This window comes from Athene cunicularia (assembly GCF_003259725.1).
Source record: "Athene cunicularia isolate RWA chromosome 19 unlocalized genomic scaffold, athCun1 chr19_part1, whole genome shotgun sequence".
In the NCBI taxonomy this organism is placed as follows: Eukaryota; Metazoa; Chordata; class Aves; order Strigiformes; family Strigidae; genus Athene; species Athene cunicularia.
The window spans coordinates 3,416,358-3,428,791 of record NW_020799124.1 but is presented as its reverse complement, the minus strand read 5'-3'; the positions used below and the strand labels follow the sequence as shown (position 1 = coordinate 3,428,791).

Here is a 12,434-nt window from a genome sequence, read left to right as displayed (position 1 = left end):
TGCATTTGAGAGTGACAGTCTGTTTTTCACACAGACACACGTACCCAGTGGCTCTTACTTTGTTCTTCACTAAGTATTTTTTATGTTTCTGTCTGAAGCACATCAACTAAGGGAGTAAAAGATACATTATTTTTCACTTCTGTGAGCTTTAAGTACATGTGTTTGTGTAAGGGGATGTGAATTTTTGTGCACAGTGATGACTTTTTCCATTAAAACGTTGTTGACGGAGTAAAGTGACCTTGAGCTTCTGGGAATTTTAAGTTTGGGGAGGATGCGAATGTTAGTAACACAGGCTACAAAAACATTGCAAGAAATGAAGTCTGTGAGGAAATAGAATAATAAAGTAAACGGCTTTGCTCTCTCCTGCTTCTTTTTGAAGAGTATCGAAAAAATAAAAGATCTTGAAAGAGAAGAGAAGGGAAAACTGAGTACTGGAGAAGCTGTCTGATTGGAAAGGAACATCAATTGTTGTACCCCATTGTCTCTGCTTCCCTTCAGATCAAATGTTTCTCTAACTGGTGTTTTCCTTCCTACAGAAACTGTTCGTTATTATAACATTCAGCAAACATATAGTGGAGCAGATGGTGTCCCTAATTGGGTGAGTAATTCTTTAACAGAGTAATACCTTTGCTCATTAAGTGGAAAAATACTGGAGGAGTCAAGCTAGATGTGCTGAAAATTGTGCTGTGCTTCGAAGTACAGGCTTTGGCCAACACTTAATTTAGGTCTTGTTTGCAACTTCATTCCTCGCCTCAAGAGCTTTGAGTACTTCAAGAAACATAATAGCACTGAAGGTCAGATGGCCCGAGTACATAGTACTCGTGGTTAACTTTCACCCAGAAATATGATACAGCTCCTCCAGTTATAGATCCCTACGCTCTTAGCTGCACATAGACTGGATTTTTATGGACTTTCTTCAATGTTGTAGTATGATCCTATGACAAAAAATGAACTGTTGTGATTTATGCAGTGTCCCAAGATGACAATAAACATCTTCCATAATCTCAACTACTTGATACATTTAAAATATTAAACCTCTCATAAAATGTCAGTGTGAGAAATTTGGCGTGTAGAGTTGTATCTCCACTATAGTAAACTTGATTTTTTCATAGCAGAAATGGCAGGTTTTGTGGGTAAACTTCCTATTTGGAGAAAGCTTGGGTTGGTTTATTTTAATTTTCTTTAGTAACGGATGACTATTTTAGTTTTTCAGTGAAAATCTCAATTTAAAACAAGAAAACTTAGCAAAAACCCAGCCAACAACAGTTAGGGAAGGTGGGGAAAAAATACAATTAAAACAACATTCTTACATGTTGCCTCAGTGGGTTTGAGTGAAGATTGGACACTGATGATGACGTGCTAGATTTTTGCCTCCTATCTACCTGTTCAGTCTTGAAATTCTGTGTAATTTTCAAATCCATTGTTGACGTTAACATTTTCTGCCTGGTAATCCGGCAAATAATGTTGCAACTGTGCCTCTCTAACCATGCAGAAGTTTCATAAGCTGCTTGAATGCGAACTAAGCGTGCAACTTAATTAAGTGTAGGCAACTGGATCAAATCATATGGATTTCATCAAAAAAATCATGCTTAATGGTTCAAGGAGCAATTGTGGCCTTGGGGAGGGAAAGCTGCTGCCTGCTTTCAGTACACTGACCAGATTCATGTCAGAGATGCAGGTTTAAAGTTTTAAATGTGAGTCTCTAACATTTAAATAGAAAGCCTTATTGTTGTGGGGGGTTGGTTTGTGTTGTGGTTTGGTTTTGTTTTGTTTTTTTAAACTAGATACCCAATATGGATCCGTAAAATCAATTCTAAGGTTTTTCTACTTTTCCAAGGCCTTTCACTTGTTATATGGGGCAGAGTGATTGACACTTTGCTCTCCAAACTGTAATAACTATTTTCACATAAAATCCAGAAATCCACACTCCTCAAGAACAGTTTCAAGAGCAATGTCTGGAAAGAATTCCTTTTAAAATATGTAAACTTGAAGTAGTAATGCTATACAGAGAAAAAGGAGCATCAGAAGAAACATTCTAGGGCATCTCACCTAATGAAACAAATCCTGACTTTATTATTTCCTGATCTTCTGATTGGGTGTCTGGTTTGTAACCAACTTCAAAATTAATCTGTTGCTTAGAAAATTATTTAAAAAAAATGTGGCTAGTTTTAACCATGATTAGTTAGGTTTTCTTAGTGTTGGTCACACTAGACAATTTTCTAGTAGCTCTTGATCTGCACTGCTGCTAGGTCAGGTATATTTCCAAAGATTTACTTTCCTGAAAATCTTTAAGCCAAAACTAGTAGTTTTTTCCTACTTCATCTGTCTTGGAGATAATTTTGCATCAAATTACTTCGAATGCATTCACAAGACCTCTGCTGGATTCAGATTTTATTAGATGGTTGATGTCAGAGTTAAAAAATGTTCTCGGGAGACAGTAAGATTTTTGGAATGTCGTGGTATCCTTGACTTTTCTCAAGCTGTCTGCTAGCATTACCTCATCAATTTCTTCTAGAGTGGACTATAAACCATGTTAAACAATAGCTTGCATTAAATCCCGTATTATTAAATTAAAATATAGTTCTGCTTAATGGTCGGTAACTTTATTTTAATCAAATTCTATCTGACACAATGACTTAAGACTTTTTTTTTTTTTGGTCTGGGATATTGCTCTTACACAATAGGAAATGTCTAAGCACAATACTTGAAAATAATGAACATATTAATATACAGGATAACTGAAATCTAGACAGAAGATTAAGTTATGAGATAAAGTCTGAGAATATTTGATTTTGTAAGCCAAAGAGAATTTCTCGATAACTACTTGAGTCTTGGCCAAAAAGCAAAAATGATTCACCTGCAGACCTTGCCCACAGCTCCACAGTTGTTTACTTCTGTTACTGGATGCTGCTGGCATTGCACACTAAGCCTGCCACAACCAGCCTTTTTTAATATAATTTAGGGTAATAAGATTTTACTGTTTTGTCTAGGTCTCCATTACAAAAGGATCATAAAATACTCCTTATATTAATTAAATATAGAAAGAAAAGGAAAAGAAAAATGTGGCAGGAAATTAAGAAGCTGTTTACCACAAAAAATTTTTGAAAACAGTAATGGCAGCTAGTGTGCAGAAATAAAGGTAAGAAGGCTGGGTGGTGGCTGGCAGCAAGGCACATGACAGCCCTGCTCCCTGAGCCTTGCTAGAAGGAACAAGGACAAGGGTGGATTTAAGAAGCTGAAGCCAGCAGGACTCTTGAAAACAAAGCTGAGGAGGATTACAGAGATACTGGTAGCTCGCGTGGGGCTGGCAATTATCAACCTGTTCTACCAGTTAATAGTTTAAAGTTGTTGCTCTCTAAAATGCTACAACAGGATAATGTTTTCCTCTCGGGTTTTCTTCCGTGCTTAAGGTTTTGTGAGGAAAGATGGTGTGTAAGAGCGTTGGCTTGTATTCTGTCACTTAAAGAAGAGTTTAACTTACTGATCATCCATGTAAAATACTTTGATACTGGGTTTAGGCCAAACCTAGCCCATTTAAAATGTTTCATTATCATGTGCGTTGTGGGTTTTCTTCTGGCTCTTAAATCTTTCCGTTTAATTTTTTTTAACCTACAGCTGCAGGATTGTTTATGAAGTCACACAACGCATATTGCTTTTAAGCACAATCACATTTTTTCTTTGAAGTGGCAGTTTAAAATGTGGATTAAGAATTTCACAGAAAACTACTAAAAGGAATAGTTCTCAAAGCACACACACCATCTGCAAAACTGGCTGCCATCAATTCTGGATAAAGGTTTGGAAAGAAAAAAAATACAGGTTTTTTGTTTTTTTGGTTTTTTGTTTTAATTCAGCATGCTCTGTTCGTATTTTGTGAAGATGAGCTAATAACTCCAGAACTTCAGTAGACACCTAAAAAATTCATAAACGTGTTTTATATAGCATTAGGCAGCTCGTGGCCTTTCCCTCAGAAGGATCTGAACTTCAGTGACAACAGGTACAACTGCGTCTGGTTTGGACAAATTTTTTGTTAAGTTTACCATTAACTCAGGCTGGGGAAGGTTTTAATTAGAGGGGCTGAGATAGTTACTGAGACGGGAGGCATGAACATGGAGAAGTGCCCACACACCAGGTATTCCATTGTAGCAAAATAAGTCAACCGCTGCCTGTAGCAAGTGATGCCTTGCTGATTTTAAGGGAAGTAGAGACTTATCTATTCAATTAATGAACTGAGTCCATAAACTAATTTGAAGCTTAAATAAAAGCCAGTGAAATGCATGTTAAAAAAAAAAATAAAAAATTGTGCACTTGCACAGGTTTTGAGAAGTTAATTTGCTGTGGGTGAGACATGTTAACAACAAACTCAGACCTGTGAATTTACCCCAAAATATCAGTGTTACCGAAGGGTTTCTTAACCTGGTGGTTTCTGTGGAACAAATTGTCATGCTTACCAGCTGTGCGGGCAGGTTTGAGTGATTTCTTAAAGGAAAAACAGTTTTCTTGGTAACAGGTACTTGAACCATTGCCTTGACAAACCAGTTTGCTGCTATTTATGGTGCCGTAATTCTTTGCTTCACAACTTAATCTCAGTTGACTCTTGTGAGGAGCGTGATGTTCTGTTCACAAAAAAAAAAAAGGACAAATGAAATCATGGTGACTGAGGGAACTGGAAACTTTGCTTAAAGATGGTATGTTTTTTTTAAAAAAATAATTTACAGTATGTGTTTAGGTTATTTCTTTAGAATATAAATCAAGAAGCTACAGTGAGGAAAAGGGCTGCACCAGAAATCACTTGGCCTGGGGTGGGAAGAGCCCTTTTTTGGATTCACATGGTACCATGTGATTGCCTGGGGGTTTTGGGGGGGACTTCAGCAGGGTTTGGCCATGTAGCGTGGCCTCCACCAGCTCATCTCCTCTGCTCCTCATGGCTCTGCTCGGGGCAGAGCAGCATCGGAGGAGCCAGGCACAACCTGCCAACTGCCCCTCCTGACCGGGTGGACCTTGGGTTCACAGGTGTGCCAGGAAGTTCCTATCCTCTTGAACTGGCGTCTTCATGAAAGGATATTTTGAAAAATGGGTTCCAATCAGTACTTAAATAAGTACCTGTGTAGTAGAATTCAAGCAAAAATAACCTGAAGTGGCTGAGAACATGGATAGCTGAGCAGTGACTTCAAAAATCTGAGAGAAACGCTTCTGGAAGGTTGTGCCAATACACCTGACATGTCTTGGTACAATAAATCGACGGCTTGCCTCCCACAGGTGTGTCAGCAACCTGTGGGACTCTGCCCTCCTAGTACACCCTCTACACAATACATCAGCTCTGCACAGAAAAGGCTTTAGTGTCTTGAAAAGGGACAAAGATGTGGATGAAATCTGAGGAGCTTTGGTGTTGAAAACCTTCCAGTGGATCACAACAGAATTATAAAAGTTTATTTACAAAAGGCTTGTAGGATTTAACTCCGAACAAGCAAGCTGTGTTTTCTAAATTGTGTGCAAAAACCTATCTTTAAAACACGAATAAAAGTTTCCTTACAAAGAGCAATATTGAGCAGAGTGAAGAACCAGCGGTTCAGAGATGTTGCAATTGCTATTTTTGAAAGCATTGATTTTAACATAACAGAATGTCCCAAGGAGAGAGGGAAAAAAAAAAAAAAAAAGTTTTGCAGGCAGCTTGGTTAATGTGGATATTGGAGTGTAGCTCCAGGTATAAATGACGTCAAACATGTAGCAGTTTTAGTTTAGTAATCTTCAAATGAAGATAGTTTCTTTCTTCATCCCGCAAAGCAAGTGGGCCTGCCAAGTAGCCTTGTAACCCCCCAAATGTTTCTGTTGATCCTGACCATAAACCAGATTGATTTTCTGCGCTTTCAGAACACTGAACGCAGATAACATCTTGAGTTTCACCCGACGTCCCGAGGCCCACGTGGCGGTGCCCGAAGCTGAAGGCTGTGCTTGCTCCCTCCGTGCCTGGGAGCCCAGGTTTTGCGGTGAATGTCCCTCCTGAGCCAGGGTCCAGGTTTGCTGCAGCATCATCATCCTCTGTCAGGGCTGAGTCAGCCCGAGGTCCCCTGAGTCACCGGGCAGCGTCCTGGTATTGGCGGAGCCTCAGGGAAATGGATGGTTTAAATACTGTGAGAATCTTTATCAGCACAGGAAATGACAGCTCATTAAAATACTAACCGTTAAGCCTGTTTAGATCACTGTCTGCAAAAAAATTAACCCTTGAAGGTGCAGATAACTTGCTGGAAGAAAGGTGCTCTGTTTAGACAGGGAACGCAGTACATGAATTAATCGGCTTTGCTGTTGTCCGGTGGCATAAAAATATTTCCACTGAAACCTGTTTTTCAGTGGTGGATAAAATACCTGACTTTCGAAGAAGCTGATACCACGCTGGGGCAAATCTTCCAGTTTCTTTTGAGGGAGAGATGGCTAAAATAACCAAATATGGTGCCTCTTCCAGAATGCTTTTGACCTGCAGGATGGATTTTTTTTTTTTTTTTTTCTTGTGTTCTTACAGGGGAGTGGAGAAATGTGAATCTTAACACAGAGAAATTGAGTGTGGGAGGACGCGGTGCTGGGTGTGATGATTTCATGATGTTTCGCATCGTTGTTTGGAAGGTGGAGGCCTTTGCTTTTGGCCCTGTGGCCTAGCTGTCCATAGCTTGTCTGATTTAAATAAATTATTTTTAAGAGAGTTGGAGGTACTGGGAGGGCAGAGTCCATCCCAGCGCACCTCCCTGTCGTTTGTGACATTCTTCAGTGCCACTTAACTCCGTTTTTTTTTTTTTTTTTTTTTGAGATAATCTCTGGCCTTGGGCCATGCTTGCTCGGGGATGGCAGGGTGAGATACTGAGCCTGTGCAGCCTTTGTGCTGACAAAACGCACAATGCTTTTTTCCCCCCCTCTTACTTTGGTTTTCTGTTGTTTCAAAAATTTCTGTCGCTGTTGTCTTCATTTTGAATTGTAGTGCTGGCATTTCCTTAAGAGGATGTTTTTCTGTAGCTGGGCTAGCCCAGATAGCGGAATCTGAGCAAAACGGGGACGATGCTGTTTGTCCCCAGACCCTGAGAGGGTCCGGACGAGGACAAAAGTGTACATGCCGGAGAGCCTGACGGGATCAGGCCCCGTGTTAACAGTTCAACGGTTTTTCCAAATTAACAGCTGTGGATATTAGAGAAATCATCCATAAAATGGGGTTGTGACTCACTATTGCATCACCTTTCCAAGCAGGGCTTCGGTGTGTTTCAGCCTGGGAGCCTGGCAGCTTGTTTGCACCATCTATTCGATTATTGTGGTTCTCGTTTCCCTTCAGATTATTATTTCCATGATAAAATAAGACTTCCAAGGTTTTAAACCTGTGGTACTTAATGTTTCTTGATCATCACAATTAGGGGACCTGATTCCCGTTGCGCATATGAGCTGCTGAATAGAGTGTAAAATTCAGAACTGAATGCCGCTGGAGTTCTTATTTACATTTTTAATTTCCATCAGAATAAATGGAGTTTAAGAACTGCTTAGAGTTAATCAGCTGCTTAATCATCCCTTGCTGTTAGAGGCCTCTTACAAATGAGAGACTTTAATTAGCAGTAAAAACCCCACTGTATTAATGTTCCTAAAATGCAGGTCTAAAAGGACAGCTTGAGTGTTTCTTGAAAATACTGGCTAATTCTAACATTTCTCTCCGGAAAAGTAGGCAAATATACCCATGTGTTTTTATAAGATAGGAACTTTATATGCTAAATCTTGGACTGATAAATTTTAATTTTTTTTTTTTGGTGAAATGTTAGTGCAGTGGTACCAAAATGCAGCATTTGATGGAGAACTGTACTTCAGCATTTAGCACAGCTTGTAATTATCAGTGTTCACAAATTAAAAGCATAAATTATGAAATTTCAATAACTCAGGAGTAATCTATCATGCTCTTAAATATCTTGAGATACATACCTTTCAGAAGTGAAAATATCATGATTAAATGGTTTTAAATAGAATTTAAAAACGCAGTTGACTGGAGTATTGAATAGCTTTCTAGTTTTTGTTCAACTGGCATAGGGAAAATATTCCCCCCACCCTCGGTCTGATGCTTCATCCACATCCCTTTGAGAAAACTCCCACCCGTGGTTCCAAAGATCCTGTTAAAAAGATAATTTCCCCAAAAATCTTCCCTACCACTTCATGACTAGTGACATGCATTTGAGGATCAACTTTTGACAGTCGTTCTTGGAAAAGCAAACCAAGAAATTGTAAAGTGTGTTTTAAGAAACACAATTTTTCTCTAACTGGAATAGAAGTTTTTTGGAGTCATCATGTCAGAATCTGCACATAGTTGGTGTAATTTTTAACCTTTTTAAAACTGAAAAAACTTTGCTGAATCTCTGCAGTGTGGTGTTTCAAATGGATTTGAAATTCTGTTTTATTTGTTGGGGAAAAAAGCTATATAATTTTTCATTTGGATAGAAATCGTAGCTCTTAAATAAAAAAAAAAAGATGCATTTGTTTAATTACAAATATGAGGTAATACTTCTGAAAACACTTCAACAGTGTTTTGTTCAGTGAAGTAAAATTCTTAATGGATGTTTATGTTGTAGTATTAGACTGCAAGTAATGTTTTTTACAGAAATTTTATGATTTTAAAGGCTAATACAATTTATTGGAATTGTGTTTTCAGTTTCAGTTCTTTGTGAAAAATTCAATTTTAGCAGAGAATCAGAATGACTTAAAACAAAAGATGGTGTTTAGTGTTAGCTGTTTCTAAAATTTCTCTTGAATCAAAATTTCTTCGAGGTTGTTTTTCCTGGGGGGGAAAAAAAAAAAATCAATCCAAAGCACTTTTTGCTCAGTTTCATGGTTGAAATATAGCTGGTCTCTGCTTTTCAAGTAAGTTTTGTTGAAAGGAGAGAATACACAAGAAACAGCACCTCTCCTGCAAGGAGTGCATCCTTGTTGCTGATTAACTGCAAATTCATTAACAACAACGACATTAACTACTGAAATGTATTTCATTGCTTATTTTGATAGATAACTTCTAGTGAATGACTTTTTTGAAAAAAAAAAAAAAAATGAAGCCTTTATGCAGCTCACCAAGGCCTGTATTTTAAGAAGGGAGAGCAGGTTGTGTGTTTGTGGGGTTTCGTGTGTTTTGGTTTGGCAGATAGAGACTACAAAGTGTGGGTGAGCTGAGTTCTGTTGTGCACTATGGCCCTTTTATTTTCTGATCCTTTCATATTCGTTATTTGAAAGACAATAGGCTTGATTCTCAAAGGAAAATGCAGGGAATTGCTTTTAGATTATTCTACAAACAGGGTTATCTTCTAGCATCTTCCCTTCTTAAGTCGGATGTGTAAATACACTTGTGGTTTGCAGCTAGACTCCTGAAAGTGCAGCAGCCTTTTGAAGGTGTATCTGAAATTCATTGCTAAGTGGTGCAGAATTATGATGCAAATCTCTTCCTCCTGCCTGTGTACCTGCCTCTGCTTGGAGTGTAATCCCTGAAAATTTATGCTGTCTTCCCCTTCCTCCTTGGGTAAGAACGGGGTTAGTGAGTTGAACTTCAGGAGGTGTGCAGGGAGATAGCACTCGTTTGTAATTAAATGAAATGAAAACTGATTTTTAAGACTTTTAGATCTAAAATTATGTCTACACTTTGGATAGGAGGTGACACGTGTTAGCTGGTTGATTAAATGATTGAATTTTGTCAAAAGAGTACAAGTAACCGACACTGTCCTGAAATGGGATTTCAAGAATTTTATTCCTAGTACTCTGGATTTGTGATTTTTCTAGATGTTACCTTGTTTCATTTTGCTCCCTATTTAAATTTATGCCCTTTTTTCAGTATTAAAAGTGTCTGAGAATGTGCAAAATATTGGAGACTTTTTGAAGCCAAGCTCCTCACATTCAGGATCTTAGTTCTTCAAACCAGCTCTAATAAAATGAATGTTGTGCACTTAATTCTTAGTCATGCTCACAAAAGAAAAAAGCTCAATACTTTTAGTGAAAAAAATTTTGAAATACAGTGTTGATGCATCAGGATCTCTTCAGGCTGCGTGAACTTGGATTTCATGTCTTTGTTCTTGTTGTTTAATGCTAATTGGGCATTGACTTAGTTCAGTTTTCAGAAAAAAACATGGAGGGATTTGAACAGCCATTCTGTTAATCATTCATCTCTCATAATTTAAATATTCCTCATTTCATAATCATGCAGAAGTTTAAAAGTAAATAATTACCTTTCAGGAGGCTTGCTGGGCTTCCCAAATGTCACCCGAAAAAGAAAAGAAACCTCAAAATGTAACTCATTTTTAAAACTGTGACTCGTACTGATCGGCGAGTCATTAGGAGAATTTTTACCGCGAAGAGTCAGCTTCGTGAGGGACGGTTCCGAAAAACTGGAAATCATTTGTAGAAGTTCTCAGACTCCTGTGTAAAATGTGTAATAGATGTGCTTTAGTCTCTGCTTTTTTTTTTTCCTGAAATTTTACCAGTCCAGGCACAGAATTTACTCACCCATTTGTATCATCGTGATGGTGAATCATGAGGGAAGCAATCTTTTTCTTCTGAATATGTTCAGAAAAATTATTTGCCCCTGGCTATTGAAGGAAATAGATTTACTAGAGGGGAGTGAGCTACTTTGTTTCTTTGGTTTGTGCATTTTAATGAATTTTTTAAGATTAGAAAGCTGCTGGCTTTTAATTGGGCTTTAGCCTGGAAAAGAGAATATTGTGTCAAATCAGGAGACTGGGGAAAATAATTTTGAAGCTCCAGCCTTCCCGCAGTCATTCGGAGAGGAGATGATCAGTTTGTTAAACTGTCTATGTGGATCTTGCTGTCTGATTCCTCCCTGAAGTAGAAGTGTAAAGAACCAAACCGAGGCGTTGAAATTTAGGTGACTTTTAGTGTGGAAGATCGTATTTAATTTCTTTAAAATAAATTTATAAAAAATTAATCTGGGTTCTATTTCAAATTAAAATGGTGTTTGTCAGTAATGGGAACTCTCCTGCGGCTGGAATTTGGAGTGTTGGTGTTTGTATGTGGATCAGACCTTGGGAGCCTTCGGGTTGTGCTTGTGTTCTCACCACACCAGCTCAGCTGGTGGTGTTGCTAGCAGCAGTTTCAGCTGTCTGGTAGTTAAGTATTTTTTATTTTAAAGCGTGATGACAATTATTAAAGCTCCTTGGACCTCCTGCTAAACAGCAGCACGGTGTATGGATTTAAGGGGGAGTTACCTGGGATGTCTGTGGTGGAAGCCTGGACAAGGCTGTGGTTATTTGCAGAATGGAAGTTGGAGGCTGTCCCGTGCCAACACCTGGTGGGAGAGGTGGGAGAGGGTTCTTCCAAAAACGGACCCGGGATCTTTATAACCTTAATGTAAGAACAAGGTGTTTAGTAACGTATTGTAGCTTTTGTGCAAGTCATCTGCCATAAACCATGGCATGATTCAGAACAGGGTTCATAGTTCCTTCTTTGTTCCTTTGTTAATCACTGACTGGTGGGAGGCGCCTGCAGAATTTGCTAATGCATTCTTTTTGGGTAAGGATGACGCACAGATTGTCCTAATAAGGACTTAGTTTGAGAAAGGGGCCGTCTTCTTTGAGAAGATAGGGGCAAGTCATAGGGCGAGCAGTTTCTTTTTTAACTGAGGGATGACACAAGCACAAGTCATTTCCTTATTAATCGGTTCAAACCAGTTCTTACAGGAACTGCTGGTGATAAATGTGGGGACTTCTGAGAAGTCATTCATTTGATTCTCAGCACTGCACCAGTGCACAGCCTCAGCTGGCTTCTCCCTGGCTTGAAGGAAATGCTCCAAGCTCACAGCTTCTGTCTGTGCTACCAGCAGTGTATTTTGTCACTGGTCTGCTCTGAAATATTTTTATTTTTAAGCACTTTTTTGAGGATCTGGGGAAATATATGTCCCTTTCAAAAGTATCAGATAAAAAGATGAAATACACTTTATTTCGCGGTTATCTATTTTCTCAAGTAGCAATGCCCTTCTGAGCTGTAGCTCAGTCTGAACTTTGTTCTGTTTGGGTCAAAGTGGTAAGTTGGAAAAAAAAAATGTTTTTTGTTTTTTTGTTTTTGTTTTTTTTCTCCCCTGTTTTGCCTTGTTCTCTGGGATGAACTTTGCATCAGTGCTATTCCAAGTATAGGTCCTTCTCTTCAGAAGCCATTTCAAGAATATTTGGAAGCTCAGAGGATAAAACTTCACCACAAATCAGACAGTGGCATGCCACAGGTAAGTACCTCTCTGCCTCCCTCCCCGATTAATTTTTCCCTTCTCTAGCTGTCTTTCGACTCATCAGGTTTACCAGTGTAACTCGATTCTGATTTTCAAAGACTCGCAGTGGCCCGGGGCACAGATAAAAATCTCATTTTAAAACCAACCTGGGAATTAAAAATAATACTGTAATAGTATGCAACTGGACTTAAACCTCTTTGAGAATAAA

At 38.7% G+C, this 12,434-nt stretch overlaps 1 protein-coding gene across 2 annotated transcripts in view; it reads left to right on the top strand.

Annotated features, from left to right (window-relative positions):
* Positions 1–12,434, top strand: part of VMP1 (vacuole membrane protein 1) — a 66,023-nt gene that overhangs the window by 49,665 nt on the left and 3,924 nt on the right. For both annotated transcript variants that reach the window (XM_026861396.1, XM_026861397.1), the window contains 2 exons: positions 537–598; positions 12,121–12,223. In XM_026861396.1, the coding sequence (XP_026717197.1) occupies positions 537–598; positions 12,121–12,223 (165 nt within the window). The remainder of the gene's footprint in view (positions 1–536; positions 599–12,120; positions 12,224–12,434) is intronic.